Source organism: Tyto alba, unplaced genomic scaffold (genome assembly GCF_018691265.1).
Source record: "Tyto alba isolate M040663 unplaced genomic scaffold, T.alba_DEE_v4.0 Super-Scaffold_16, whole genome shotgun sequence".
NCBI lineage: Eukaryota > Metazoa > Chordata > Aves > Strigiformes > Tytonidae > Tyto > Tyto alba.
This window is the reverse complement of record NW_024881278.1, coordinates 19,868,535-19,895,127: the sequence shown is the minus strand read 5'-3', so window position 1 is coordinate 19,895,127 and position 26,593 is coordinate 19,868,535. Positions and strand designations below refer to the sequence as shown.

The 26,593-nt window shown below is 37.8% G+C and overlaps 1 protein-coding gene across 1 annotated transcript; it reads right to left on the bottom strand.

The window, feature by feature from the left end:
* Nucleotides 1-594: 594 nt before the first annotated feature.
* Nucleotides 595-26,479, bottom strand: INTS7 (integrator complex subunit 7). Its single transcript, XM_042789781.1, has 20 exons — nucleotides 26,341-26,479; nucleotides 25,951-26,080; nucleotides 24,897-25,043; nucleotides 22,716-22,853; nucleotides 22,174-22,220; nucleotides 21,463-21,662; nucleotides 19,834-19,956; nucleotides 17,102-17,219; nucleotides 15,984-16,118; nucleotides 15,315-15,412; nucleotides 14,387-14,626; nucleotides 13,536-13,673; nucleotides 12,592-12,798; nucleotides 8,802-8,996; nucleotides 7,810-7,913; nucleotides 7,353-7,421; nucleotides 6,121-6,253; nucleotides 4,774-4,872; nucleotides 3,782-3,967; nucleotides 595-2,866 (listed from the first exon to the last, which is right to left on the bottom strand). The coding sequence occupies exons 1-20, from the start codon at nucleotides 26,429-26,431 to the stop codon at nucleotides 2,579-2,581; spliced, it is 2,886 nt and encodes a 961-aa protein (XP_042645715.1). The 5' UTR covers nucleotides 26,432-26,479; the 3' UTR covers nucleotides 595-2,578.
* Nucleotides 26,480-26,593: the final 114 nt, after the last annotated feature.

The following is a 26,593-nucleotide window of genomic DNA, read 5'->3' as shown; positions in this document are numbered from 1 at the left end:
GTGTATTTCACAGTGTATTAGGAATAAAAATACACAATGTTTGAAAACAAATAAAACAAACATCCAAGGAACAACCTCACATAAAACACTGCTTATGTAAAAGGACAGTTTAGTTATAGGTCTAAGGTCTTTCCTGATCAGCATACATATATAATTAACCAGCAAATGAGCCAGCACAAGAAATCCTTCAGAATTTGTTAGAAACTCAGATACTTGCACAGTAAGCCACCTTCCTATACAAGCTACTTTCCAATAAACACTACTTGCCTTTTTCCAGAAGACATTTATCCTCACCCCACAATCTCCCCATACCTAGCATCCAAATTCTCAGACTTCAGTTATTACTTGCCTGGCTCCAAAACTGATACAAGTCCCTGGAGTTCTAGAGGCCTCTCAGATCAGGGGAATGAACTTGTTTGGAGAAGGAACAATTTTTTCAACTGCAGCAGTGTTAATCTTACTGGCTCACAGCCAATTAAACCTCAGACCAGGTCAGGGGTTCCCCTGGCTAAGTTTTTTTTTGACTAAGCTTCTCATAAGTTTAGCTATGCACTGTGAACATCACATGACTTATGAGAAAAGTCTGCTACCCAGTGTGGAAATTCAGTTTAATTTCTGAGTTGCTTTGGAATGCCGCCATCACAGGTTTTCAGCAACATATTGGTCAAAAATAGAGCAAGAAACACATTATGCAGGATAAGAAAATTGTTTAACCTCTCAGGTTTTTTGGGGGAGGGGTGTGGGGTTTTTTTGTTTTGTTTGTTTTTGTTTTGTTTTGGTTTTTTTTTTTTGGCACATTACAGTAAGAAGCATTTTGTGGTTAAGACATTGATCTACAGCTTTAATGAAAAAAATAAGCAACAGCAAATAATTCTGATCAGGACACCTCTTTCTGGACCATGTAACTGTATGCAGCTATAGGTACATGTATGCACTTTCTTTAGCCAGCTTGAAGGGCAGTGGTAGTTTCTGTCTCCTGCACAAAATAAAAATCATATTTAAGAAGGATGCTGGTGAATTTTTCACCGATTTTGTGAGTCTATTTCCACCTTGCATCCCAATTATCTTTTCTGTTTAGGATTGTAGCCTGACCAAGATATTATGAAATCTGCAATGATCACTTTTTTTTTCAGTTAGTCTCAAGATAAAAGGAAGAAAGTTGATTTTTTAAGCAACTATTATGGGGAAACAAAGCCAAAACATTTCTCCATCCAGCTATGCCGAAGAAACCTAGGCTCATAACAACCATTATCATATTCTCTGCATATAAAGCAAGCAGAATCTGCAAGCTCTAATCAGCTTCTACCGTTAAATCAACCTGAAGAAATAACACTATCTTAGGAATTTACTGAGAAAATAACAATGAACGTTTCTGCTCCAATGAGAAGGATTAAGCCATTCACAAACTGAAGTCTGTAAGAAGTGCCATCCTTCCTCTTCCCCATTCAAGTAGGTCCTACTTTCCTGAAGAACAATAAGCAGCGATTTATGAGGAGCAGGTGAAAGACATGTTATGTGATCTATTGCCTGGGAGTCCAGACACAGGCAGGGTTCAGCCTTTTATGTCCCAGAGGAATCATGAAAACTATGTATGAAGCAGCATATATCCAAAATAACTCTGAGTCAGTTTCTAGCATTGGCAAAATTCTCCTTCAAGTTATCCTGTAAAAGTAACAATTAAGATTACTAAATTGGTCAAAGAGTACACAAGATTACAAAGCTCCGGTATATAAAATTTCTTTTTTAAAAAAACAAAGCTGTTAAAATTAATGACAACTTGCAAGTTAACTTCCCTCTTAAAAGAACAAACAAAAAAAACCCAATAAACCCAAAAACATGAAATACATGAAAATTGAAAAACAACATAGTAATCTTCTCTGTATCATCTGAGAAACAGTTATTGTTCCCACCTGTAAAATTCTGTCTCTTGTAAGACTCCCTGGAGAGCAACCCCTCAGTCTCCTCCCTCTACAACGACTGGGTATGAGAAGCGAGCCACAGCCTTTTTTTCTTTCAGATGCATACCTTAAGTGGTGCTGATGAATTGTAGTAATACACATACACCAGCCAAATCATGGCAAATACCGGAAGTCGTTATTAGAATGTCAGAATAATAATAATAAAAAAATCATCATCTCTGGATATTCCTGCCAATTCCTTCACATTAAAAAGATACAAACTTGGTATTACACTCATATTCTGTATAACTAGCCAAAGTGTTTACCAATGTCCTGTAAGCCTAACATTAGAACCTGTGTGCTTCAAAAAAAGAAAGTACAGAAAGTACTAGTCATAGAGGTCTTAGTGTCCCCTGCTATCAAAGTTTGTGGAGCCTACTACAACAGGTTTGTGATCAGAAGTGAAGGGATCAGGTTGAAGTTTTCTATATAAAAAGCACAACTCCAAATTTGAACATAGTTGCCTCTGCTGAATCAAATTCTAGCTCACCCCAAATAATTAAAAAAAACCAACAGTGTCATCTGAGACTTTCTAGGGGAAGGTTAAAATTGTAGGTCTTAAAAAAAGTATCCAAGAAAAACTGTAATACCATTGACCAGGATAGAGTCACTTCTAAGAATTAAAACCGTGAGTATGCTGTTCTTTGCTGTTGCTGCTGTGATGGTGGCTGTCCTTGCTGTTGCTGAAGACGAACCTGCTGGGAGTATGGATCCTCAAGAGATTTAACAAAAATAGTAGTTTTAGGCCCAGTTTTCCAGACAATACCATTTGAATCTATTACAGAGGACTCTACTGTGATGTTGTGGGTGCCAAGTATCACAAAGTTTAACAGAAACTGAGTGCTGAAGTAGTCGTTGTGTGGTTCCACCCTCTGTTCCATTTCATTGGTCATGTTGTCAATAGGAATCTGAGAACACATGGAAGGTTAAAATGCCATTTTATATAAACCTGTTAAAGTAAGTTTTCTGCTCTCCATTTGAAGGAGAGAACTTACAAAAAAAAGAAAAATCTTAGTCCTCAATTTTCCTAAACTAATGCATGCGCATGTTTGAGCCAGCTTGACATGCTTTTTCACTGAGGAATGAGTTTTTATACCTACTCACAGAAGCAAGGTAGCTAACAAGTCTTTTTCTCCCTGAGATTCTAGTTTACCACATAGTAATACAAATCAGACAAATATTATACACTTCCTAGTCCTGTTCTTTTAGAAGCAACTGACTTTTTTCCCCTCTTCCCCCACAAAACAACCCCAAACCTACCAAAACAGGCCTTTCACAAAATGTCACACATTAGCAGAACCTGAATTTCAGACATGCAATCTTCGATAAAACTGTTGACCTGAATTTATTATGCATCTTCTCAGGTGCTATGTAATTTGGACAGCCTGTCCTCCTGATTTCCAAACACACACACAAAAAAGTAAAACAAGGATAAATAAATTCTAGAAACTGTGTGGTAGACAACAGTCTACTCCTGTCTTTTTTACCTTTGGAGTTTCATACGATAGATGCCTAAGATGATTTTTTCTGATCTCAGGCAGATTCCTAATGACTTGCTCTGAACATCACAAAGTCTCTTTTGTTTGGAAGAAAAGCTGTCACTATAAAGGTATCAGCACACAGCAGACTTAAAAATTCCATATCCCTTCCATGCACTATGCCTGGCTCTGGCCAGTGCTTGAATGTCAACTGTCAAGAGTGAAAAGATTACAGAAGAACCCATTCAATTCAACCTGAAGATTCTGCTAACCAGAGTCAAACAAAAAAACAGGGAAATACAGCAAGAAAGCTTAAAACTCCTCCTGGCTCTATTCTATCCATACCTTATAGTCTTGTCCAGATTTGCTCTGCAGCACTGATGAGACATTTAGACAGACAGACTGGATTTTACGGAAAAGGCCTGGTTTAGATCCATGCTGAACCACTCCTTCCACCTTTAGTGCCAATTGCTGATTGTTTTGTACAGCAATAGGTTCTGCGGGGTTCCTCGGAGATGGGGATAGAGCAAGCTGAAACACAAGAAAACAGACCAAAACTAATTTCATGACTCCAGAAAGGCAAACAAAATTCAAGGATGAAACAGAACACCTTACAGAAAAACTTCCACAGAGGAGTTTGGTAGCAAAACCAGCAAATTGAACACAGACTCGTTACTATAATAATTAATAAGCATCATCAGCAATACCAGATGTGGTCTTTTTATCAGTTTCATTAATTGCACTTCTTCAAAAGAAGTGGAAAAGTCTTCTACAAAATAGCCACAGGTAAGTGTATTAAACTAAACAAAGAAGTAAAATGCAGTAAGAGTAAATATTAAATATCTTAAGGCTTTCACATTTCCCAGAAAAAAGAAGCACTTGGGTTAAAAAAAAAAAAAAAAAAAAAAGGACCACTGAAGGTCACACAGCCATTCTTACTCAGTCAGCTGATAAATATTACAATTTTCTTCCAAGATAGTAAATGTTGCTTTTTAAAGGAAAAAAAAGAACAAAGCATATTTATAAAAGTTGCCTTCCTAGGACTAGAATGCTATTTAGCTTTGCAGACTCAGAATCAACAAAAATTCCAGTTATATTTTATCTTTAAGGCTTTACAATCAAAGAACTGAATGCTACTTGCCTAAATCACAGTCTAGTGGTTCTTAATGATGATATGTACACATTATTCAAGTTACTCCTAACAGATAAACCCAGATGCTATTTGCAGTTATGTATCTTCATTAAAAATGCTGAAGCTTTGTGCCTTCAGTAAGGCTTTTCTCATAAGTAAAGACTCTATAAAGAGAAATTTTAGGCCACATTTGAGCAGTACTTACCTTAATACTTGTAGACTGCAGCTTTTGAAAGAAGTACCTTTGAAATGAAAGGGGTACCTTCAATAATGCAATGACAGCATTGCACAGGCAAGCTGTATGCTGTAAGAAACAGAGCCAAAACAACTGTGAAAAAAATATCCTTCATAGCATAAAAAAAAGACATGCACTTGAGCTACTGAAACTGCAGTAATTTCCACTAAAAGTCCAGAAATATATTGATACAGTCATAGGGTAACAGCCACTATGAGGACAGTGACTTACATTCAGCCTCTCTGTTTATGCTCTGCCCTTTATGGAGAAGGTATTCTGCTCTGGAAAGAACAAGGAGGCCAAGAAAAAATTCTAAATAATTTCAATCCTAGTGTTAGAAGTCAGTAGAGCAGGATCTGCTTGAAACACTCTTACACAAAACCCTCACACGCAAACTCTCAAATAAACAACTCCCCTCCAAGCAAACAAGACTGGCACCTACCACAATTTGCTGCGGTGCAATGATTAAGTTTTAAGCCTCTTGTCTACCCTTCCTTTCCCCACTGCACTACACCGTCCTTCTTGCTCAGATGAACAACAGCAGTGCTAGTGAAGTCACCTAGCTGCATTGCTATAGAGCCAGTGACAACTAAGTTTACAGGGTTTACCTTTGCTACATTTTACACAACTCATTCTTCTATTTGGAATTGGTAAGGACTGTTGAATTTAGAGACCAGGCAAATAGATGCCAGCCATGACAAATGAACTACCTTGTTCCCATCAACATGCACTTCAGATTTATGATGTTCACTAACAGGAAAAGACAAAGCCATACTAGCCCTGTACAGGAGTACGTTATCAGCTCACTGTTTGCATTCAGCACACTTTACATTGTGTTCTCTGATGACCTGCATCGATAAGAGAAACACTATACTCACAAAACACAGTATTAACTGCCAACAGCTCAGCGACCAAAGCTAGGCTAGGGCTGGACCCTCTACCACTGTGTGTGATAGGGGAAGAATTGCTTCATGACAACAGCATGAACAAAGAGAATGTGCTTCAGTATTTGAATGCGACTGTGGCAAGAGATCTAACAGAGACTTGACACCACTTTTAGTTATCTTATCAGCATCTGCTATATTCTTAGTATCAGAATTTTAAAAACATTATTTTTAAACAGACCGGTAAGGTTACAGATGTCTTAGCAAAACCTTTTTTGAAGTATTTTTAGAGTAGTGAGTCTCTGTAGAGACCATTTGGGCCAGTAAGAGGTTATGTTAATTAACAGAGTGTGCTCTTCATTTTCTTGAGCACCATAGATGTATGGAGTTGGAACCTTAGTCTACAGAACATACGTTTAAAACTGTTACTTGCCAAGTAAGACACAGGAGCATATTTCCTGTTGAGGGATTCTACTTCTTCCAGTACGTGATTAAATACAGACATCATTCTTCTTTCATATTCACTCTCAACATGTGCTGTTCCATTCGAGCTATATTCCTGGAAACTAAAAAATAAAATTTTTCATTGTGTCTAATATACTTCCTTCATCATAATCTGTGAGGCTCACTCCTGAACAGGCCCAGCAAGACCATCCTCTGATACAACTTGACATCCATTAAGAAATAACTATTTCTTTCAAACTGTTTACTGTTTATTATTTTTCTAGTATAAGACTTGCCCTTTACGTTTAAACCCTTTAACTACAGTTTATCTACCAATTTGTCTCACTCTCTCTCACTTGAAGCAGTTACAGGTCTAACCAACTCAGCATGTTTAAGTCCCCTAGCTTTAATTTGAGCCTGCAGTGTTTATGATGTTTTTAGAAGTCTCACAACTCAGGGAAAAGCAAGAAAGCCAGTCTGAGTTAAGATTAAATGTGGAAGTTTATAATGTCATGCTTTTAATATAATTCCATCTCCCAGATACCTAATGTTTACAAGTCCACAGCTTCATACTTTTGACAAGTATGATTAATACATCTTCTAAGCAATGCATAATTCACGAGTAGGACACTTGCTTTGGATGTTCACTTTTCTTTCCAGTTATAAGATCACAAATTTTGAAAGAATGTTTATCCACATTATCTTCCATTTAATCTCATCTTGGGAATCTTAAAGAGTGATTCAATTCATAGGTATTTCAACATGATTTTCAAGTGGGTTTAAGTTCACTGTTAAAGAGTCAAGAGGTGATGAATTTACATTAGAATTTTAAACTAATTTAGTGCATATATTTCAGGACTCTTACGGAAACCAATGTGCACTTATAAGTGCGAACAGTAGGTATGGGAGCTAACACAGAATGACAAGTTAAAATAGGTGGCTAAAGAAGAGAATAAAAGTTGTTTTGTATTTTAACGCAAGTCTGTATTTAAGACAAGTCCAGTACACTGCTCTCAAGAGCAAAATCAGTATAAAATGCAGAACCCAAAACACAGTCCCTAGCCTGCCAGGTATAGAACAGGAGCAACAGCAGGCTGCCCAGAGTAGAGTTAGAAGGGTCTACTGAGAAACTTTCTGAACATTCTTTGAATTCCTATGCTTAAAGCTCCAAGGATTTAGAAATAAATAGCAAAGGAATAGGAAGTTAACTATCAAACCTACCTTGCAGATTCTGGATCCAAAATCAGAGCTTCTATTGCATGTGAAATCAACAGGCAGCTCTGCTGTTGTCTGATATTAATACTAAGGAGTTAGAAGACTTACAAAATTGGCACCATAACCAAGAAATACAGTGTATTTACTGGCACTTTTCATTATTTCTCTAGCTTTTGTGAAGTAATCCTATAGTTATTAGTCCCTCAGTAAACAGAGCATGAACAATGAAAAACCCAATTTTTATGACACAAAAATTGCAACAGAACAACTTGTTCATGAATTAATTCCAAACAACACTATGGCAAAATATTTCCAAATAGGTTTTAATTAATTGGTACCTAATTTTTATATTACTGCTTCAAAATGACTTTGTGCCAGTGTTCATAGAAAAGAGGATTGTTAAGCTTCATGCTGTCCACATGGGAAGGAAAGCGGACAAATCCTAAGATTTTTAAAAGGATACAGTTCCACATTCCTTAGAGTTGCTGAGTCTGCGTCAAAAGATGACTGATACAGATCTCCATACCGTGTAGCCAGGTTTCGGAATTCCTCCATGGAGTGCTTCATCTACAGAGGCAATGTTATTAGTCAAAAAAAAAAAAAAAAATCAAAGCAAAGCAAAACAAAACAAAACCCCACACATCCAGGAAACCACTTCAGTATGACATACAACACTGAAGGAATAAGACAACATACTCTGGCAAAATATATTTTATATTTTTTTATATCTTTAATATAGATATTTTATATTTTTATATTTTTAATATATATATATATAAAACAAATATTAAAAGTTCTTGCTTCTTCACACAAATAAAAGTCACCAAGGTAACAGACGCATTAAACAAAATTATCCACGCATTAAACAGATACTTTTCTTGTCACACGCCACCAACATACCCTCCTTTGGTTAAAAATAAAGCAAAACAAAAAACCTTATCAACTACCTCCCAACCCCCTACTGGTAAATAAAACTGCTCTGTCTTTCAAAGACTACCCACTGGTTCCTTCTTGCAGACTACATGCATTTTAGAAGCAACCTGTCTTGGTGTTCTGTATGGTATCAAGTTAGTTGCCAACACTCACCAAAAGGAGTTGCAGTACAATCCTAAAGTATATATTCTTCCTCAGTGTAATCACAGTATCTGAGATGTTTCAAAACAAGGTGTAAAAGGTCTTGTTGCAAGTTTGAACCTACTAAGTGGCTTATTACATGCATATCCTTGGAAGCTGCGTGTGTCAATGTATGACAAAACGTAGATACATGCTCAACTTCAAAATACCATCTGCTACAGGCAGATGTTTTTATAGTTACAAGTGAAAACCAAGGCCCACTATTCAGCAAAACTCTTCAGGACCACTTTGCATTTCTTTTGTCAGATATATTTGCTAAGAAGCAAAATTCATACCAGAGTCATAAATGTAACTGCACAAGAGTGGAACAAGAACACCTGCCTGGTTAGAGATACGTCCACACCTTTGGAGATCATTTCCTGATGTCATAGCAATCGTTGTGGCAATAGCTGGTGGTGGACTTGTTTTCAGGCTGTTGCAGGTACAAATAAGTTGAGAAAAAGCTTGCAGAAGGTCAATCCTGAGTTTCACAAATCCACACTGAAAGCTCAGAGGATTAAGTGGTGTACTAGCAGCCTGAAACACAGTAATAGGAACATTGGCAATCTAGGTCAAAAGCAAACATGACGAAATAACTTTGTAACATCATTGAACTGTCTCAGACAACTGAACCTTTCAGTTCAATTCTAAAAGCTGCTTTTTTAAAAACTACATTTAACAGATTTGCTCACTTTAAATCATACTGAATATAAATGACACAGAAGTTAGGTGATTACTAAGCTGTATTTCAAGCACATCTCACCCCTGCAACAAATGTGACTTAAGGTGTTATGATGCTATTAGGGCACCTATTTCCCCTTTTTCCAAGGCCAAGGCTTCAAATTACATCAGTCCAGACAATCCTTACCATAAGAGAAAGCACACTAAATTGGAAGGCAGACAGAAACACAAAGGGCTGAAAGTGATCCTCTGTATCAGCCCGAAGAAAAAGAATTGGGTAACGTTACCTGCAGCAAGATGAAGGGGTGATAACCTTTGATTTTTTTGGAACTGTGAAATGGACAGTAATATTACAGAGGTGCTGAACCTTCACTTGGTAAAGGCAGAGACACAGTTCAGTGATGACTAAGAACAGTAAATAACAGAATTCCAAGAGGGTACACATGCTGCTATTATTCAGAAAATATGGTTCTGTGAAACTTTGCTCCCTAAGCGCTTATCTGACCTGTAAAAGCACCTGTGACAGCTCTAGACACCCATGAAAGGGTAAACTGTGCACTCAAGATTTGATACTAGTTAAACCAAAAATCCACTAATTTTCTGACACTTGGATTTTGAGAAGAGTACATGCTTTCCCTTAGGGGGAAAAAAAAACGCATCTGCAAAATACAGTACTGGGACATCCTCTCAGAGACTGGAAGTATGTTAAACTCATGCATGTCTTCCCTGCTGCTTCTTATTCCTCCACAGAAAAGGTCATTTCTGGAAGCAAGAAGTTATAGCCCAACCCAAAACCTTACTAAGAAGCCTTTTTTTGCTGGCAGGAAAGCAGCAAACTAGTTTCTCACAAAACATCACATTATCTGAGAACTGTCCCACTATTGACTAAAGTGAGGAAACATCAGCCAACTGCTTCAAACTATTGATTTAGATTTCAATCAAAGAAATAAGACTATTTCATCACTTGAGCCATTCAGCTCCTCTTATCTACCACTTTGCTTTCCCTCTCCAAGGGCATTAAAAAAAATTCCTTTTGAATGGATATTGTTCAGTTCATTCTGCAAGGGTGGTTTCAGAAAACCCTCTGTGGAAGAGATCTCACTGCACTGTAATTGCTCTACAGAGACCGCATGCTTTTATAGAGAGTAAAGTACCAATACTTGTATCAGAAAATCCAGACGTTTTTAGTAGCACAAATTGGACTTGATTCTTGTAAATGGAAGTACAAGCTTGCTTCATTAATACTGCAATTTACCTTATCTGCTAACCATATAGCCATGGGCATTAAGTGAGTTACAATTCTTTTTTGAAAATTACAGCAAGAGTTCTTTGGCTCAGCCAAGTTCTTCAAACACAATCACTTGTTATCAACATATCTGGAGTTACTGCTACTTAATCAATGGTTATATTAGTGATCAGGTTTTGTATCTTCTCTAGATTACCAGCAGTGAAAAATAAGCACAACACTTCTAATGAAGTGCATGTCCTGTGCCAGAGAGAGCAGGTCCTATTCAAAACCTTTGCTACCTATACAAACAAGTACACAGCGAGACAGGTGGGGACTGTGGCCAATACGCTCTGTGACAAGTTCCTGCCCTCCCTCCCTCCCACACCTCTCATCCATAAAGTAATGGGACTTTTTTCCACAAGTGGACTAACACACATGAAAGAACATTTTGCATACAGCAATGCAAGACAAGACAGTTGCATGTATACCAAGAAGGAATTGAGATATTTGCTGACAAGATCAAACACTGTCTGCATATTTCATCATTGCTAAACTGGGCTGACTGAACATCTGCAACAAATTTACTGGCATAGTGTCTTCCACCTGCAAAGTGGACAGCCATACAGTGTTCATCCTATACACTGATGGTCTGCAGTACCAACAGTGCTGAGTCACCTTATACACCGTAACAGCGGCAACAGAAAAGCTGAAGTCAGAGGGAAAAAACAGCAAAAGTCTTCAGCAGTAAGACTGTCATGCACTTTATAGCACTTTGCCCCGCTTTGAGATGCTGAGTTCTGTATATACAGGCAGTGAGTGGCTCCTTTTACAGCTGATACACTCAAGCATGGTTAGGAAGTTGTCCAGAGTTATGCAATCAGTCAGCAACAGCCAGCGATAAAATCCAATTTCCTCTTCTCTAGCCCTCCAAAACCTGTACTTACCCCTCTGGACCACAACCACCCGCAAGGAAGGTATTGCACCCAGAAAAGCATTATGTGCAACACGCAGGAAGTGAAGTCAACAGAGGAGATAAGGACAGGAATCCTTCAACAGAAAACAGACAAACTCTAGGGAACAGCTGATTAAATTACTGAATCACAGAATAACCTATTTAAGCAAGTTATTTTCCTGCCGGTATTAAATATTAACATCTAATTAGATGAGGTCCCCCCTCAATGACTTCTAGACATTAGAGAAATCTTGAAATGTTGAATTAAAAGCCTTATTCTCTCAGCCAGCAAGTTAAAGACAAATACTTCAGGAACAATGGAGCTTTCTCTCAGAGGACAAAGGTGTAAAATTTACATACTTTCTGCTTATTCAGGGACAGCTTATTAATAAACAGTAGTATCTGAACTTTATTAGAAACTAATATCTGAATTGTAACAACACTGACAGATCCAGTAACTGAAAAAAAACAAACCAAACCAAACAGCAGCTTCATTCAAAAGACATACAGAAAACCATATATAAAGATTTCTTCATGGATAATAAAATGTGAAAAAGTATTGTGTGAAGCTGAATCATCTTTTGTTAAGAACTTCACAGTAAGAACTGAAGGTCCATATACATTAATGTTTTTTTTGGTTACATTCACAGACATCATACACGCAGCTTCTTTCTCTTTTCACCACTTCAGAGAAGCAGAAAGTATTTGCATAAAAGCAGGTACCATTTGAATTCTGCTGATTTGATGAGATTGAATTGTCCTCCCTCCTTAGTAAACTGGTATGGCCTTGTTAGGATTCCATAGGATCACATTGTCAAATACAAAGCAACAAGAACTCAGCAGGAGTGAGGAAGACAATGAAATCCTTCTCCAGATCTCGAGAAGATAGCATCCAATTTAGACAAATTCCCAAGCATGACTATTAAAATAGCATTTATTCAGTCAAGACAAGGAGTGGAGAATTTTAAGTACTGTAACTTTAAAAAAGATCTGTCACGTATCATATGATTTGATCTAGGCAGGAAGTAAGCTGGTGCAGGGAGAAGAAAATAAAAAAGAGAAATTTAGCTAACCACATTTAACTGAGTTACAGCATCTTCTCTCTGAAGATGCAGCGTGTTACAACTGGCTCTTCCCTGCAGTCCTCTCAAGGAGAGTCTGGCAGATGTCAGATATCTCCAAAAACTTTTCAGAGGTTTAAGAACAGAAACCAAACAGACCTGCTGCAGTATACAGAAACATCATCACTCAAGTAGAAGATCTGTGCTAACCGTCAGTGACGCTATTCCTTTGTGATAGGATTTTAAAGCTTCAGCAATGCAAGAAAGCGCCGAGCTGTAGTTGTCCTCCTGCAAACCCGTCAGACACTGTTCTGCATGGGAGAACTCCTTCAAGCTGTTCAGCCAGAAGTAGAAGTGTTCTGAAGCCACCTGAGTCAGCAGGCTTTGATACAGTTCCCTGGCCATGTCATGGTTGCCCTGTAATGACAAGAATGTTTCTAAGGTGGGACATGAAAAAAGGCTGGGGGTTTCTGTGGAGCAAATACAAATAAGAAAACAGTAACACCTCCAGTAGTGAAAGTTCTTCTGATCATTTCATCATGACAATCCGAACAATTAATAAAAGCACAAATGCTTATTTTATGGAAGTATCAGCCTGTATAAAGAATATTACTTATTTACACAAGATAATTCAACAAGATGAGAAACCAATGTTGAAATTTACTCTTACCCCAGCATTTTGTACGAAGATTTCTACATAATTCTAACCCCAGCTCTGACTTTACTGAAGGGAAAAGGGAAACAGTATCTTTTTATTCCTTTTTTTCCACATTGAAGAAAGAGAAGTACACATCAGGATGGCTCATATCACCTTCTAGAGAACAGCTAGACAATGCGGATTAGGCAGGTGGTCAAGAAAGTATCAGGTCATTACTTACTTTCTTCTCAAGTACTTCAAAACGACAAGTGGAAAACCATGACTCGAGTACTTCAAAAGGACAAGTGAAATCCCATGATGGGATGACTGCCCTAAATAGCATATAACTGAATCAGCATTCCAGGAAATTAAAAGGGGAAATTATTTCCCCCCTCCCCTCCTTCATTTCCTCCTCCCGAGTCCTACCATTTTTCTTACTTTCTTTTTCCAGTTCAAAGAAATCACTAGCATCCTTCCAACTGCACCAAACCATTTTCCTCCAGGTATTTTCACTTACCATTCTGGAAGCCTGCCTGGCTATCCGGTAGGCAGTCCATCCATTGGAGGCATTCTCAAGCTGCTGTTTGATAACAGTTTTGATTTCTGAAGATAAAGCTTTCTGACTTGAAACAAATATCACTGTGGCAAGAGAAACCTAATGAAGAGTGGAAGAGTGAGGAAGAAGGCTATATTTCAGGAACTAAAATAAGTTTAAAAAGCCAATTTTGTTTCCTAAACTACCACAAATGATCTGCTTGCTCCTGGACTCAAAACTACATAGAAGATTACATACACATTTTAACTGAGGAACTTCTCAGTCATGTATCTTAAGTAGTTATGGCAACCCAAGCATTTCTTGAAGATCAAAGTCTATTTCATTTAAAGAATCTTTACTGTGACTTTTAACCGATATATTTATAATGCTCCAAATGAATTAACATGAAGCTTGTAATTTCTTTCTTAAAAATCAAATTAATTTCTAAATACATGCGATAATATATTGTAAGAGATAAAAACGCTTTTAAGTCATGTGCATCAGAGTACCATACATGAATTGATCTAACTGCCATTTTGTTTTTCTATAACCATTATTTTACAGATACCCCAATAATTTCAATAGCTACGCTTGTCTAAGCAGTGCCATCTGCTGGAAAATCTAATGGAATACACTGCATAGTTCAGCTCCATCTAGGAGATATTTCAAAATTGAACACTGACATATGTAGTCAAAAGTTAAAGCAAAACTGGAAATAGTAGCTATAGACTTGGACATAAATGGCTTCGCTGCCTTTTAAAATAAGATCCATCCACAGTAGACTTTTTTGTATAGACTTTATCCACCAAGGGCTATTCATCAGAAGGTCTTACCAGGAGTTCTTGTTTTTTATCTGTGGCAGATCGTCCAATTAATTTATAGAGGTCCATTAGGTCTCCTAGCATTCCATCTGCTAAGACAGGCAGCTGCATGGCAATAGCTGCTAAACAGTGGCACATGAGAATCCTAGCAGCATCCTGGGCACTGTGCAACTGGGTCAGCAGGGATTCAACTACTGACTGGCTCAGGTGAGGACGGCACTTGACCAGCTTCACCATACAAGTTAACGTGATCTGCAATTCACACAAACAACAGGTACAATAAACACAATGTCTACTTAAAAATAAAAAAGCCAGACATACTTATCTGCAAGTATAGTTGCAGAATATAGAAGATCTAGTATTTTCAGAACCATATACTCTACGAAAGATGAGATTTTTCTGAGAGCCCAAGCCTCTGTCCCTGAGCTCACAGCACAAAAACCTATCACCAATTCAAGAAAAGATGATGATCCTTCCCATACCACCAGCCTTTACAGGTAGACAACTAGATAAAATTACTGGCAGCATCTTATGAAGTGGGAAAATAAAAACAATAGTTTAAAAAAGTGTTGAAATCATGTGCATTGTATCGCCATTATTTAAAAATCAGGTTCTCTCCAAAATTCTCCTTGTCCTCCAGAGACATCTTCATTCCATGCTCAAGCTCATGTTTTATTGCAGCTGTTCCCGAGGGGACTACATTTTTTTTTTCCCCTACAACAATCAACTCATTCTAGAGATGAGAGGAGTTGCGCTGTAGTTGTGTTCAATTTCTCCACTGCTCTGAACTCTGATTATGGGCAACACACAGATAAATCTTCATTTCCTTTCAGTATGTTATGCTTCTGCCAGAGAGGATCTGGTGCACACTAGCCTTTCTGTTATACAAGCCATTACTATAGCTTATAGCTGTGCTAGGGGAAGACAACAGTAATGTCACCTTTAAGGTTGCCTGAGCTCCTGGACTGTCATCTTGACTACAAAGAACAAGGAGAGCTTCTAAGCCAAAAACTGCATCTTGCTCCAAAGGCAGAAGATCTAAGAAAAGAAAAACAAAATGTAGTTAGTTCCGTTACATTTTCTGACCATAACTGGTGTAACATTTGTACTGGTGTTGCAATCATGACAGATAAAGTATCTTCCTAATACTTGTACCTTACCTTATTTTGATTAGAAACAATTCTGCCACTCCGCGTCTCAAGTAACTATTCAGCAGTCGTACCAACTATGACATTTGTGGAGAGTGCATAAATCTCTGGATTAAGACTTCTAAGTGACATTTTATTCTTTTGCAACAGACTTTGTGTAAAGAGTTTTCAAAGGCTGACAAACAATTCACTAGTCTTACAGCAAAGGTAAGACAAGCATCTATTTAGCACGAGTTTTACTGTGCCCAGTAATTTTCTTGAAATTAGACTAAAATGGAATCTTCCCAACCATTTGTAAAATCACAGAGTATTTTCTACTAGATTAAAGTCCCCATTCTCCCTAACCAGCATGAAGGATCAGACAGATTTACAGACAGGTTCAAAGACAAGACCAGTTAATACGTCTTAAGTGCATAAGCCTGACTAAACAGACACATTTCATTGTCCTTGCTTTCATTTACCTTTTTCCTGACAAGAGGCTGATATATTAGTCAGAATTCTCACACCATGAGCTGCAATGCCACGGTTATTATGGTAACAGCACTCCTGTGCTAATTTTACTAAATCAAGTGATCTCACAGTTGTAGCTGCTGTTCCTAAAAACAAGACAAACAGGACATAAAACAGCACAGTCTATAATCACACCACAGGTATTTTCAAGCACATTTCTGCAAAAAAATTAGATTGACTTAGGATTAAGGTTTTGGGTTTGGTTTTTTTTTTTGTTTGTTTTTTGTTTTTTTCATATGTTTAAGAGATAGGAAATATCTCTCCACACAGAAACCGAGGCTCTCCCTCCATTCCTAAACACTGTACAAGTTAGACATACACTAGAAAGAATATTTGGGTCTAAAGGCTGATGTATCATACACTCAGAAATATTGCCTTAAGAAATATTATATCTCATTAAAACCAGCCAGTGAGCATATTAATTATTAAGACATTCCAGGATGACTGAAGAGGATGTACTATTTTTCTCCATTTCTGCAGCCCATGTAGTTGGGCTCATAATAGTCATTAGGGCAGTCTGGCTTTCAAGAAGAAAAAAGAAAACAGTATGATCACCATTTTAAGAACAAGATACCTTGAAATACACTATAAAATGTCTACTCTATTTCTCTAGAATATAGTCACAAGGCAGAAACGTTCACCTGGTACAGAAGCAGGTCATTTCCACAAAGATGGCATAGCTTCACTGTGCCAGGGTAACAAGCCAGCCTACTCTCACACCACTAGTCTCCATGCTACTCAAAAACTATGCAAATCCATGGTTTCAAAGCACCTTATGCAGAATGCAGGTCAGCCATTTGAGAGCCGTTACATTTCTTCATTTTATGAAGAAAAGCCGAAGACCCAAAGATAAAAAACGCCTTTCATGTAGCACATTACCCACAAAATCCTGAACAAAATCTTAGACCATGACTATTCATAGGTATACAGTATCTGACTCTCTGCTAGTGTTCTGAAGTGCAAAAATCATTTAAGAATATCCTACAAAGTGTTTAGATGGAACTGATTATCAGTAGATAGCCAACCCATTGGAAATGTCAAAGATAATTATCTAATCTAGTTTACTTACCTGGAGCACTGCTGAAGTACTGTTTAATGGCAATGGTTCCCGATAATGTGGAAAGAACAGATAGCATGCCCAGTTTCAAGCTGTCATAAGGAGTGTGAAGGGCAGATTCACAGAGCGCCTAAAAATTAGCAGAAGATACAGAAGGAAGTCCCATGAGCTATCTGTATTAAACATTTAGTTGCACTTGTATGTGAAAAGTTTTGAGAGTCAAGATTTTTCCACAGAAAATACTATACTGAAATCAACAGTTAGAAGTCATATCCCGAAGCATCTGTTTTAGCAGACTGAGGACACGATTTACAGAAAAGCAACAGTGGTTCTCATCCAGCAGAAAACACCAATTTATCATCTGTTAAAAACCAGTGGGAAAAATATTATCAGGTCTCATTGATCAAATATTGAAAAAGATTTTAAGACAGTTCTCCAGTCTTAGAGGTATACTGATTATTTTGCCTTGTAACAATCTGCAGGGCTTTATGTGAGTATACATCTCTGATGAGCTAAGCTTCAAGTGTCATCTCCTTTATCAGTCCTGGTGTCCAACAGAATACAGTTGAAGTTTCTTGATTAAACATCTTTAAGTGTAATTCATATTTTAACTCATTTATAGTAGAGCTCCTGTCATATTTTTGTGCCTTTTTTCAGATCTCCTCAGACTTTATCATATCTAGATTGGAATAACTTTAAATGTTCATTTTTATCAGATTCATTATGCCAGCACTGTCCACAAATTAGTCATTCATTGGTTTTGGAGGCTTAGTCAACACAAGAGAAAGCAGTATGATGCACAAGTGGGAAATGTAAGTATGTTCTGCTTCAAAGAGTGCCAAAGCTTAATTATAATATCCAGTAACTGAATAAGGAAAAACAACACAGAATTAGTTCCACAGAACAAATAAAAATTCCAAATAGTGTTCTACAAGACATATGTATGTTCTTAAGATTAAATTCTAAATAAATTTGTAACTTGTACTAATGTAGTATTTTGCTAATCCACCGGATAGTATGGCATCAACAGACAGAAGATAGTGCTTAGGGTTGAAAACGAGTCTTGATGTCTCCCAAGACACTGACATTTTACTCCAGTGCTATTAGATCACCATGCACAGAGTATATTTGAAACAGTAACTATGAAGAATACCAGGAGCACAGATTTAACAGGATAGACCACAGACTGGTTATTACCTTCACTGTCAGTAGGAACGCTATAAGCATCAACAGCAACAGCTTCTAAAGCTGCTATCTAGAAACCAGTGAAGTCTCCAAAATTCAAAGACCAAGCCTCCTACCTGACCCACACAAACAGACCCAAAATGCTGAAGAAGTTAACACTGCTGAAACTCTTGTGGGTAAAAAGGTACAAGCAGCAGGTTTTGTCACAAGAAAATGAATGTCTATTCCAGTCCCTGTTGTATAACTATTACCAGGTCATTTAAATATATGGAAAAGAGTTGCCCAACTCAAAATGTTGGCTTTGTATTTCAGAAGTCAGAAAAACTCTCATTACTTCTGCACACCATTCAGCAAGCAGGAACAAGCTTCAGCCAATTTTGTTTTAATCCAGTCACTGGTTTAATTCCAACATCAAAAGAACTTTTTCCTATGCATTTCAACCATCAGGACACCTACTTTGAGACATTACATAACAATGAAAGCCATGCTATCAATGTCTGTCTCTTGTATTGAAATAACTACCAACAAGGCATAATGGCATAGAGTAGCATTTTGACTGCAAAGAATCCATAAACCATTAAAGCGATTCTTTAAAATGACTAAAAGAAAATAGATTTCTGGTATTAATCCATTATGAAGAATAAAGTTCAATAAAACAAAAACCTCTGCACACTCCAAACCATCTTATCTAAGAACTGGAGACAAAGCAAAATATGGTTTATTTCTCACACAATTATTAAGAAAAATCTGCACAGTTCTTTCTCTCAGCTGCCTTACGCTCCAACAGCATAGAGCAAAAGTAGCTTCCAGGAATAGTAAAAACAAAGAGAAAAGACCCAGAAAAGTAGAGTTATAATCCTGTGCCATTAAGTTCTTGAAATACTTACTTTCTCATTAATTTAATCTGAAGTTACCTTATAAAGTAATTTCTAGCAAAAAAAGGGAAAAACAAGAAGTGTTCATATGCAACTGTGATTGAAAGAAAACAGCAACACCATCTACAATATAAGAACTGGTTCCCCAAATAACAAAGATGCACTATAAACACCTTCTAGGGTCTCATTCATACAACAGGATTCACAAGGATACTAGTAAAAATGAGCCATTAATACTAAGAAATTAAGTCAAAATTGCATTTGTCCTTTCAAGTATACCTTGCTGGATGACATGTTTTGACAAATCCCAGAGACTGTGTTACACGAGAGCATTAATACATACTCAGTATTGTAAGATTAAACATTCAGCTCTCATGTCTATTATATTAGATGAGTTCATCAGATAGAACAGTTATTTCCTTACTGTAAAAAGGCCTACTACATGACACATGCCTTTTCTCAGTTATACTTCAACTTTGATCCTTATGGGTCAACTTACCCAACTAAAGATATTCTATTAACTGTTCATTAATAGTTGGCTACTCTGCTTGGCAGAGTAACCTTATTTAATGATATGGAGATGTATGTTCTTCCTTCTTTTACCTCCCAAGTTTTTCTTCTGGAAAGAATTCTACAACTAATTGCAAAATTTAATGATAAACTTTAGCTTAGAAATGTACAAACCTGAATATTTTCTCTGCTCCAAGTATGTGGTGTCTTGTTGGCCAACAATTTCAAATCTTGGATTGCAAGCCTCTTCACAGCCTTCCTGGGGTCATTCTTCAAGTACTGCAACAAAAGCTGGATCTGCAACAAAGTAAATTCATTGTTTAAGAGAGATGCTACTAGAAGAAAGTCTTTCCAAAAGCACTTGTGAAGAAATTTTGAGCATACTCTGCCAAAACTAACTCACCTTTGCTTGCCACGTGGAAAAGCCCCTACTTAGACAGTGATGCCATGGCAAGCTAAAACAGTCTGAGAGTCAATTGCTCTCCTTGTTCACGCACCCTTCTCATCACCCTGCATACCCGAGAAGCCTTGAGACCTGTTTCAGCACTCACAGAAATACCAAAAAACATCCTTGAGAAGCTTGGTAAACACCATATACTGTCATGATTATACTACTAGCAAGTATTCTGGGCATTTGATGCCAGGTTGGGTGTCTGCATGATCTGCAGTTAACGGATAGCAACACAGACATACCTTGTATGTCTCAGTAGCTGCCAAAAACAACCCCCAAAACAACCTCTACCAACCCCCCTCCGCAGCATACATCTCAATTTAAATGACATGTCCTTTGTTGTGTTAATTTCCTGCAAATTAACAGAGATGGAATAGACAGCACATGAAAAACCATGAACACGGCAGCCATGGTTTTGCTCTCCATCCCCCACCCTGGCTATATCACTTTAAAGCAGCATTGGCTGTTCTGTTGCAGAAATACACCCTAAGTCATCATGCCTACTGCCATACAAAAAAAAAAAAGTGCATCAATTGTTCTGTGTTGTTTGAGTTCACTCAGATTCAATACTACCAAACTCTGAAATACAGAAATCAGCCATACCAAAAAAGTTTCAGACAGATCAATGCTATTAGTCTAACAGTAATAGACACTGGCCTTCCACCTCTGTACAGATTTAAAGAAAGCAAATACGTTTTCATGACTACTTTACAAGGATTAGTTAGATGAATCTCAAATGTCACTGTGTTCAGAACTGCTATATAAATAACATCCAGAAAGCACATTTTCAGAACATAAAAGAATTATATTTTTCCATCACTGCTTTCCCACAACTTGGCTGATAGTCCTACATTATAGCAACAGATTCAAATTCCTCAGAGTTCTTCAAGAAATAGATTTTTAAATGCACTCTGTCCTATTGAAATATTCATTTGCATTACATGCAAGAAAGGCAAAAGGCACACCACCCACAACCCAAGAGAATATACAGATGTGAAAAGCAAAGTCTGAGTTCTACAGGTAAGATGAAATGTTTACAGAAAAAGTCAGGGTGTTTGCTTTCCTAAATGCTGATTCACCCTAGTTGATGTCCATCCCGACTAATTTAAAGAAAGACAGGTTATGATCTGTACAGAAGGGTTCCCATATTTGATGGGGTTATCTGGAAATGGGACCAGAGGGCAAAAAATATGAAAGCAGCAGCAGTTTTCAGAGTATTCTTTCTCTATAGCACATAGGAACAACCATGCTAGCGCATCCATTGTGATTTATTTTCTGCATCGGCTAGAATCTGAGTTTTTTTTAAATGTACTTTGTACTTTAAGTTGAAGGAATGAATTAGGAAGAATTACCTGTTTAGGAATGTCAACTAAAGAAGAAGCAGCGAGCAGAGTAAAGGTGTGCAGAGTAACAATGACCATCTTGGTAGAGGGATACGATGTCACCAGCTGCTGAAGCAGCTGCCGGGAGCTGGAAGCCAGGCTAGCATCATGATGCATGTGCTGTAGAATAGGGATCAACTTCAATTTCAAGTCCACAGGTGTGGCCAAACCTGCAACAAGAAAGAGAAACGTAGGCAGAGTGTTAGTCCTTTGTACTGACTTTTGGCAGTACTGAGGCACACAACAGGTCAGCATTGCTACCGCTGCTGAACGCGGATTGTGCGGACAGCTGCATTAGCTTCAAATAACTCATCTACTAGCTAGCAGCGTAACAACAGCAGTGTCTAGCACTTCCACGGTTCTCTGAGAAGGTTGCTCCTTCCTTCATTGCAGGTAACATATTAACTCATCTGAAGCAGCCCGTGACACTCTATGCAAGTTTATTCACTGTATTATACATGAGTTTTTATTCTTTACCAAACAGGTGTTTTAATAACCTGGATTTTAGGAGGACACAAGAGCCAGACATTAGATTGTTGGTTAGCTAATTGAATTTAACAGCTGGAAACATCTGAAGTTAAAGCCAACAGTATTCTGATAACCAGTATTTACATACAGATAATAAAGTATTCTCAGAGAAATCAGAGCTTTTCCCTTTTGTCATTTAATATACGTATGTACCTTGAATCATCTCACTGATTTTATTACATATTCCAGCAGCAAAATCCCTGTAGAGAAAAAACAAAGTATCAGGTGAAATGAAAAATAAATATTTTAAAATAAAAATCATCTGAACTACTAAACATTGTGTTTTGACAATAAAAACTTTCACAAGAGTGCTTGACAAAGACTTAAGTCATTTTAGAACACCTGCACATGAGCATGATCAAATGATAAAATGGAAGCTTTCAAAGATGTGTCAGAGACAAACAGCACTACATTTTGTTTCCTAAAATAATTTCTGTGAAATAATCCTTCATTAAGGCTGCTATTCCACTTTGCATTCCCATATCTATGACCTTTCATTACTATTTTAGGGAAAAGAAAAAAATCTGTTAAACTTGTATTCAGATTTCTTTACAATACAGTTACTGCACATAATTAAATGTTTTGTTATAAATGACACGGTTAGCATTACAGAAGGAAATATTAAGGTTTGTGAATGCCAATGTCCACGGAGTTTCCATTCTCTATAACATGAAAAGCTGAAAATAATATCTTACTTGGATTGCGCAGAAAAGTTGGCAGCAGCAAATATAGCAGCTTCAACTTCCACATTATCATGGGAATCCAAACTCTGACGAATACTGTGATGTGCATTCTTCCTTTCTGGAATAATAGATGCCATGCTGCCCAACATCCTACAGACATAAATTACAGCAAAATCAGGAAGAAAAATAATCATGAAGAAATGCAAGATGAAACCAAGTAAAAATGTAAAAGGACTGGTTAAAAGACTATTTTTATATAAATATGTGCTCTTTCACATCTATTATAGAAACAAATGCCAAAAGTAATCATTTAATTAAAAGGTAAAGAATTGTGTCATGTGGGTTAGGTCAGTGGTTTAATAAAAAATTAATTACATTTTGATACCTCTTAGCTTGAAATGAGCACAGTGAAAAACAATTTTATAAGAATTCTTGGTAAAAGTACAGTATAGCACTGGGAACAAGTACTTTTAAGATCCTTTTACGTTCAAAGTTCTGGTAGCAATACAACAGATTTAATGCTAAAACATACTGATGGCTATTTTCAGACACACATGAAGTACACATCATGGGATATAAATTCAGAAATGTGGTAATCTAAGGGGATAAAAAAAAGCATTTAGAGAACTGTTTCCACCATTTCTAGCCCTCTTCCCAATTAGGACTGCAGAAGTAAATAAGTGAGAAATGTCTGAACAGTCATAATTTTTAACATACTAAGAACACCGAGTTTCTAGAATGTTACCATGACGAAGCAAACATATCTGACTTTCATCATTTGGTTCCAAGATCTTTCACTGATGCGATAAAAGGTTATTACTGGGAATAACGAATACCTTTTGTGCAACTGCTAGAAAAGGAACAAATCAAGCTATACTTTGCTAAGAATATCTCAAAGATTCTTTTCAAGCATATTTAGCACAATCCAATTAAAAGAAGAATGAATGCAGGATTTGCACTAATATAATTTTAGCAGGAGTTCTATGCAAATATTTACCCACAGTTAGCTAGCAATGAAATTCCTCAGACACTAAGTTTTATTTTAGCAGATCTTTCTTTCAGCACGTTCTTTCTTACTGACACTAATTAAGGAGGACAAAAACAAATCAACTGAAGATTTTAATCTGAAACTGCTGAACCAACAGCCACTTCAACCTTTCACTTGATGCATCCTGTGAAATTATTAGTAATTTAAGTATTTTTTTTTAAACTGAGTGGATTCCTGGGATTTCTAGCAGTCTGTAAAGATAGCCCTCAATACTAGTCAACAATTGTAATCTTATGTTAGAACACTGAAGTGGAACTACAAGAAAACACGTAGAAATACTATATTTACAGACTTCTAAAGACACCAGAGCATGAAAGCATAATCTCAAATAAAATATCAAAAGAAATTACATATGAACTAATCAAACAAACCCTTGCTAATGCCTCCCATCTTTCAATAGTGAAATCAGTAACAGTTCTAGAAGGATAGAAGAAAATAGAAAGGGAGAAAGAAGAGTGCTCTCTTCACATCTGAATTAAATGGCACAGGAGTTGGAAGATGCAGTTAAGATTATCACGTTGGATAGTGTTAGAGACCTAGACACCAAAACAGCAGGACAGTAACATTAAAGATAGCTTATTTTTACTTTTTTTTCCCCGTATCTGATTCCCAGGAATTCCAAAGCAATCAGTAATACCATAGCACTTTCTCAGAAGTTATTGATCAGAGACCAATAAGCAGTAAACCTCTAGGACAACAATAAATGAAAAATAGGTACAGGCATAGCAAGGTTCACATAAATAAATTCTGGTTACAAGTTAACAAAAATTATTTTGACACTTAAAGAAGCACTTTCCTTTTGGACCTGGTCTAAATATATCTTAGGTAACATATGATACATTGCATATTGCTACTGCCTGCATTATAAGTACACCTGGTTCATTTTTCTTCTCTTGAAGATTTCAAAATTTCAATGCTGCAAATTCTGTTTTGCCTGGAGCTATCCACAAAATTCTCACCATCATAAATGGTTAATAGCCTTATTATTCTGAACACAGATACCTTTACTTTTAACATTATGAGCAATGTATAAGACACCTCCTACATTTCATTCATGGTAGTTGCAGATTTTGTTATTCTAGACTTGCATACTAATAAGTAGGTAGAGATTTGAAGTAAATTAGGCTCATTTATGTAATACATACCGAAGTGTAATAGCTCGAGCAACTGGATCATTGCTATGAATTACTGAGAAGACTCTTTTGACAAATTCATCCACATTTAGGATCTTCTCTAAGTGCTTCTCACTCTGCTGAGTAACTTTCAGCACACACAGCCTCAGGAAGTTGTTTCTAATAGAAGACACATGCATTTCTTTACCAGACTGTTTTATAATAAATATTCAAACACTTTAAATGTGAAATTATTTAAGAAAACTTCAGAGAGTAAATTAAGACAATGAAAGATCTGTGCTTTAGAAGTATTATATTTAAGTGAACTGATATAGTCAAAAACAGACTACTAACACACTAATGTTTTATTTTCTAACACAGGTAGTGTCAAATTTAGGCCCAATTCCAGGGAAACAAACCTGCTGACACCAGTGAGAAGGAATGTAAGCAGATGCCTGTTTTCTGCACACTTAGGGATCTAATTCTGCTAGAAAACCATGTCCAGGATTAAGACACAAAAGCCTAATTGCCATTGCCAGGCACCAATGAATTTCTTTTCCTTCCTGGATCCAATTGTCAAGATTCCACAACAGCAATAGATAACTTTGTAAACTATTACAAACTTTGTAAGTTATTGCAAAGTAGCTCCAATTCCACCACATGCATCATTTAGACATCAGGCGCTTTGAAAAATTGTACTTCGGGCTTTGTTATTAACATTCCTTAGAGATGGAATTTGCACATATGATCATTCATCTGTTTATTAATTATGAATTTCAATGTGCCTGCAGAGCATAATTTACACCAATGAATTTAAACCAGTCAGCAAGGGAATCCTCAAATCAGGGCAGATGGAAAGGAGCCACGTCATTGATCACTCACAGCCACTTAAGCCCACTAAAGACAGGGAAAGCAAGCTTCAATCAAGCACAACTTGTCCTCAACAGAGTAGGTACCACAGGGGTATTATCAGGCAAGTGGAAAAACCCCACGGCTGCCCAGGCTCCAACGCAGCAACGCTCCCAGAGGGAGTGCATTACTACGGATCAGAGACTTGAATAGACAGAAACTGACTGATGCTACTTACCCCACTCTGAAAACATCAGCCAGCTTTAGGAAAGCTGAATTAATGAGAATAGGGAAAGGGTATTTCTGGAAAAGCCTGGGGAAACGAACGACGGCCTCGCACTGCTCTCCGAGCTTGCCAGACCTGAGGCCTAAACGAGACAACGATCATTACTGCCGATGCCAACGTTCCTTCAAACCCGGGCCCTCCCTCCATCCCCCGCTCGCCGTAAGGCGGCACAGAACACAGCTCCCAGCCGCTGTGGACCGAAGGCCGGGCCGTGCCCGCCCCCCCACAGCGCGGCGGGGGGCAGAGGGCGGGCGCCAACGGCCCCAAGCGCAGCCGCACGGGGCAGGCAGCCCCAGCGCCGCTCCCCGGGCTGGCGGCAGCCCCCAGCCCGCCCGGCCTCACCTTTGTCTAGCTCCATGAGGGCAGAGTTGGCGTCCAGCTCCTGCTCGCCGTAGCCCGCATCGGCCAGGAAGGACTTGGCGCTGGCAGCCATACCGATACCGGCACCAGCACCCCCGGACTCGACCCGGCCCTGCCACCACGCATGCGCAGTCGCGCTCCCGCCGCTTCAGCAGCCACAGCGGCGCCGCGCCATTCTGTGCGCAGGCGCGGCTGCATCTGGGTGACCCAGCGGCGGGTGGGTGTGGCCCGGCGG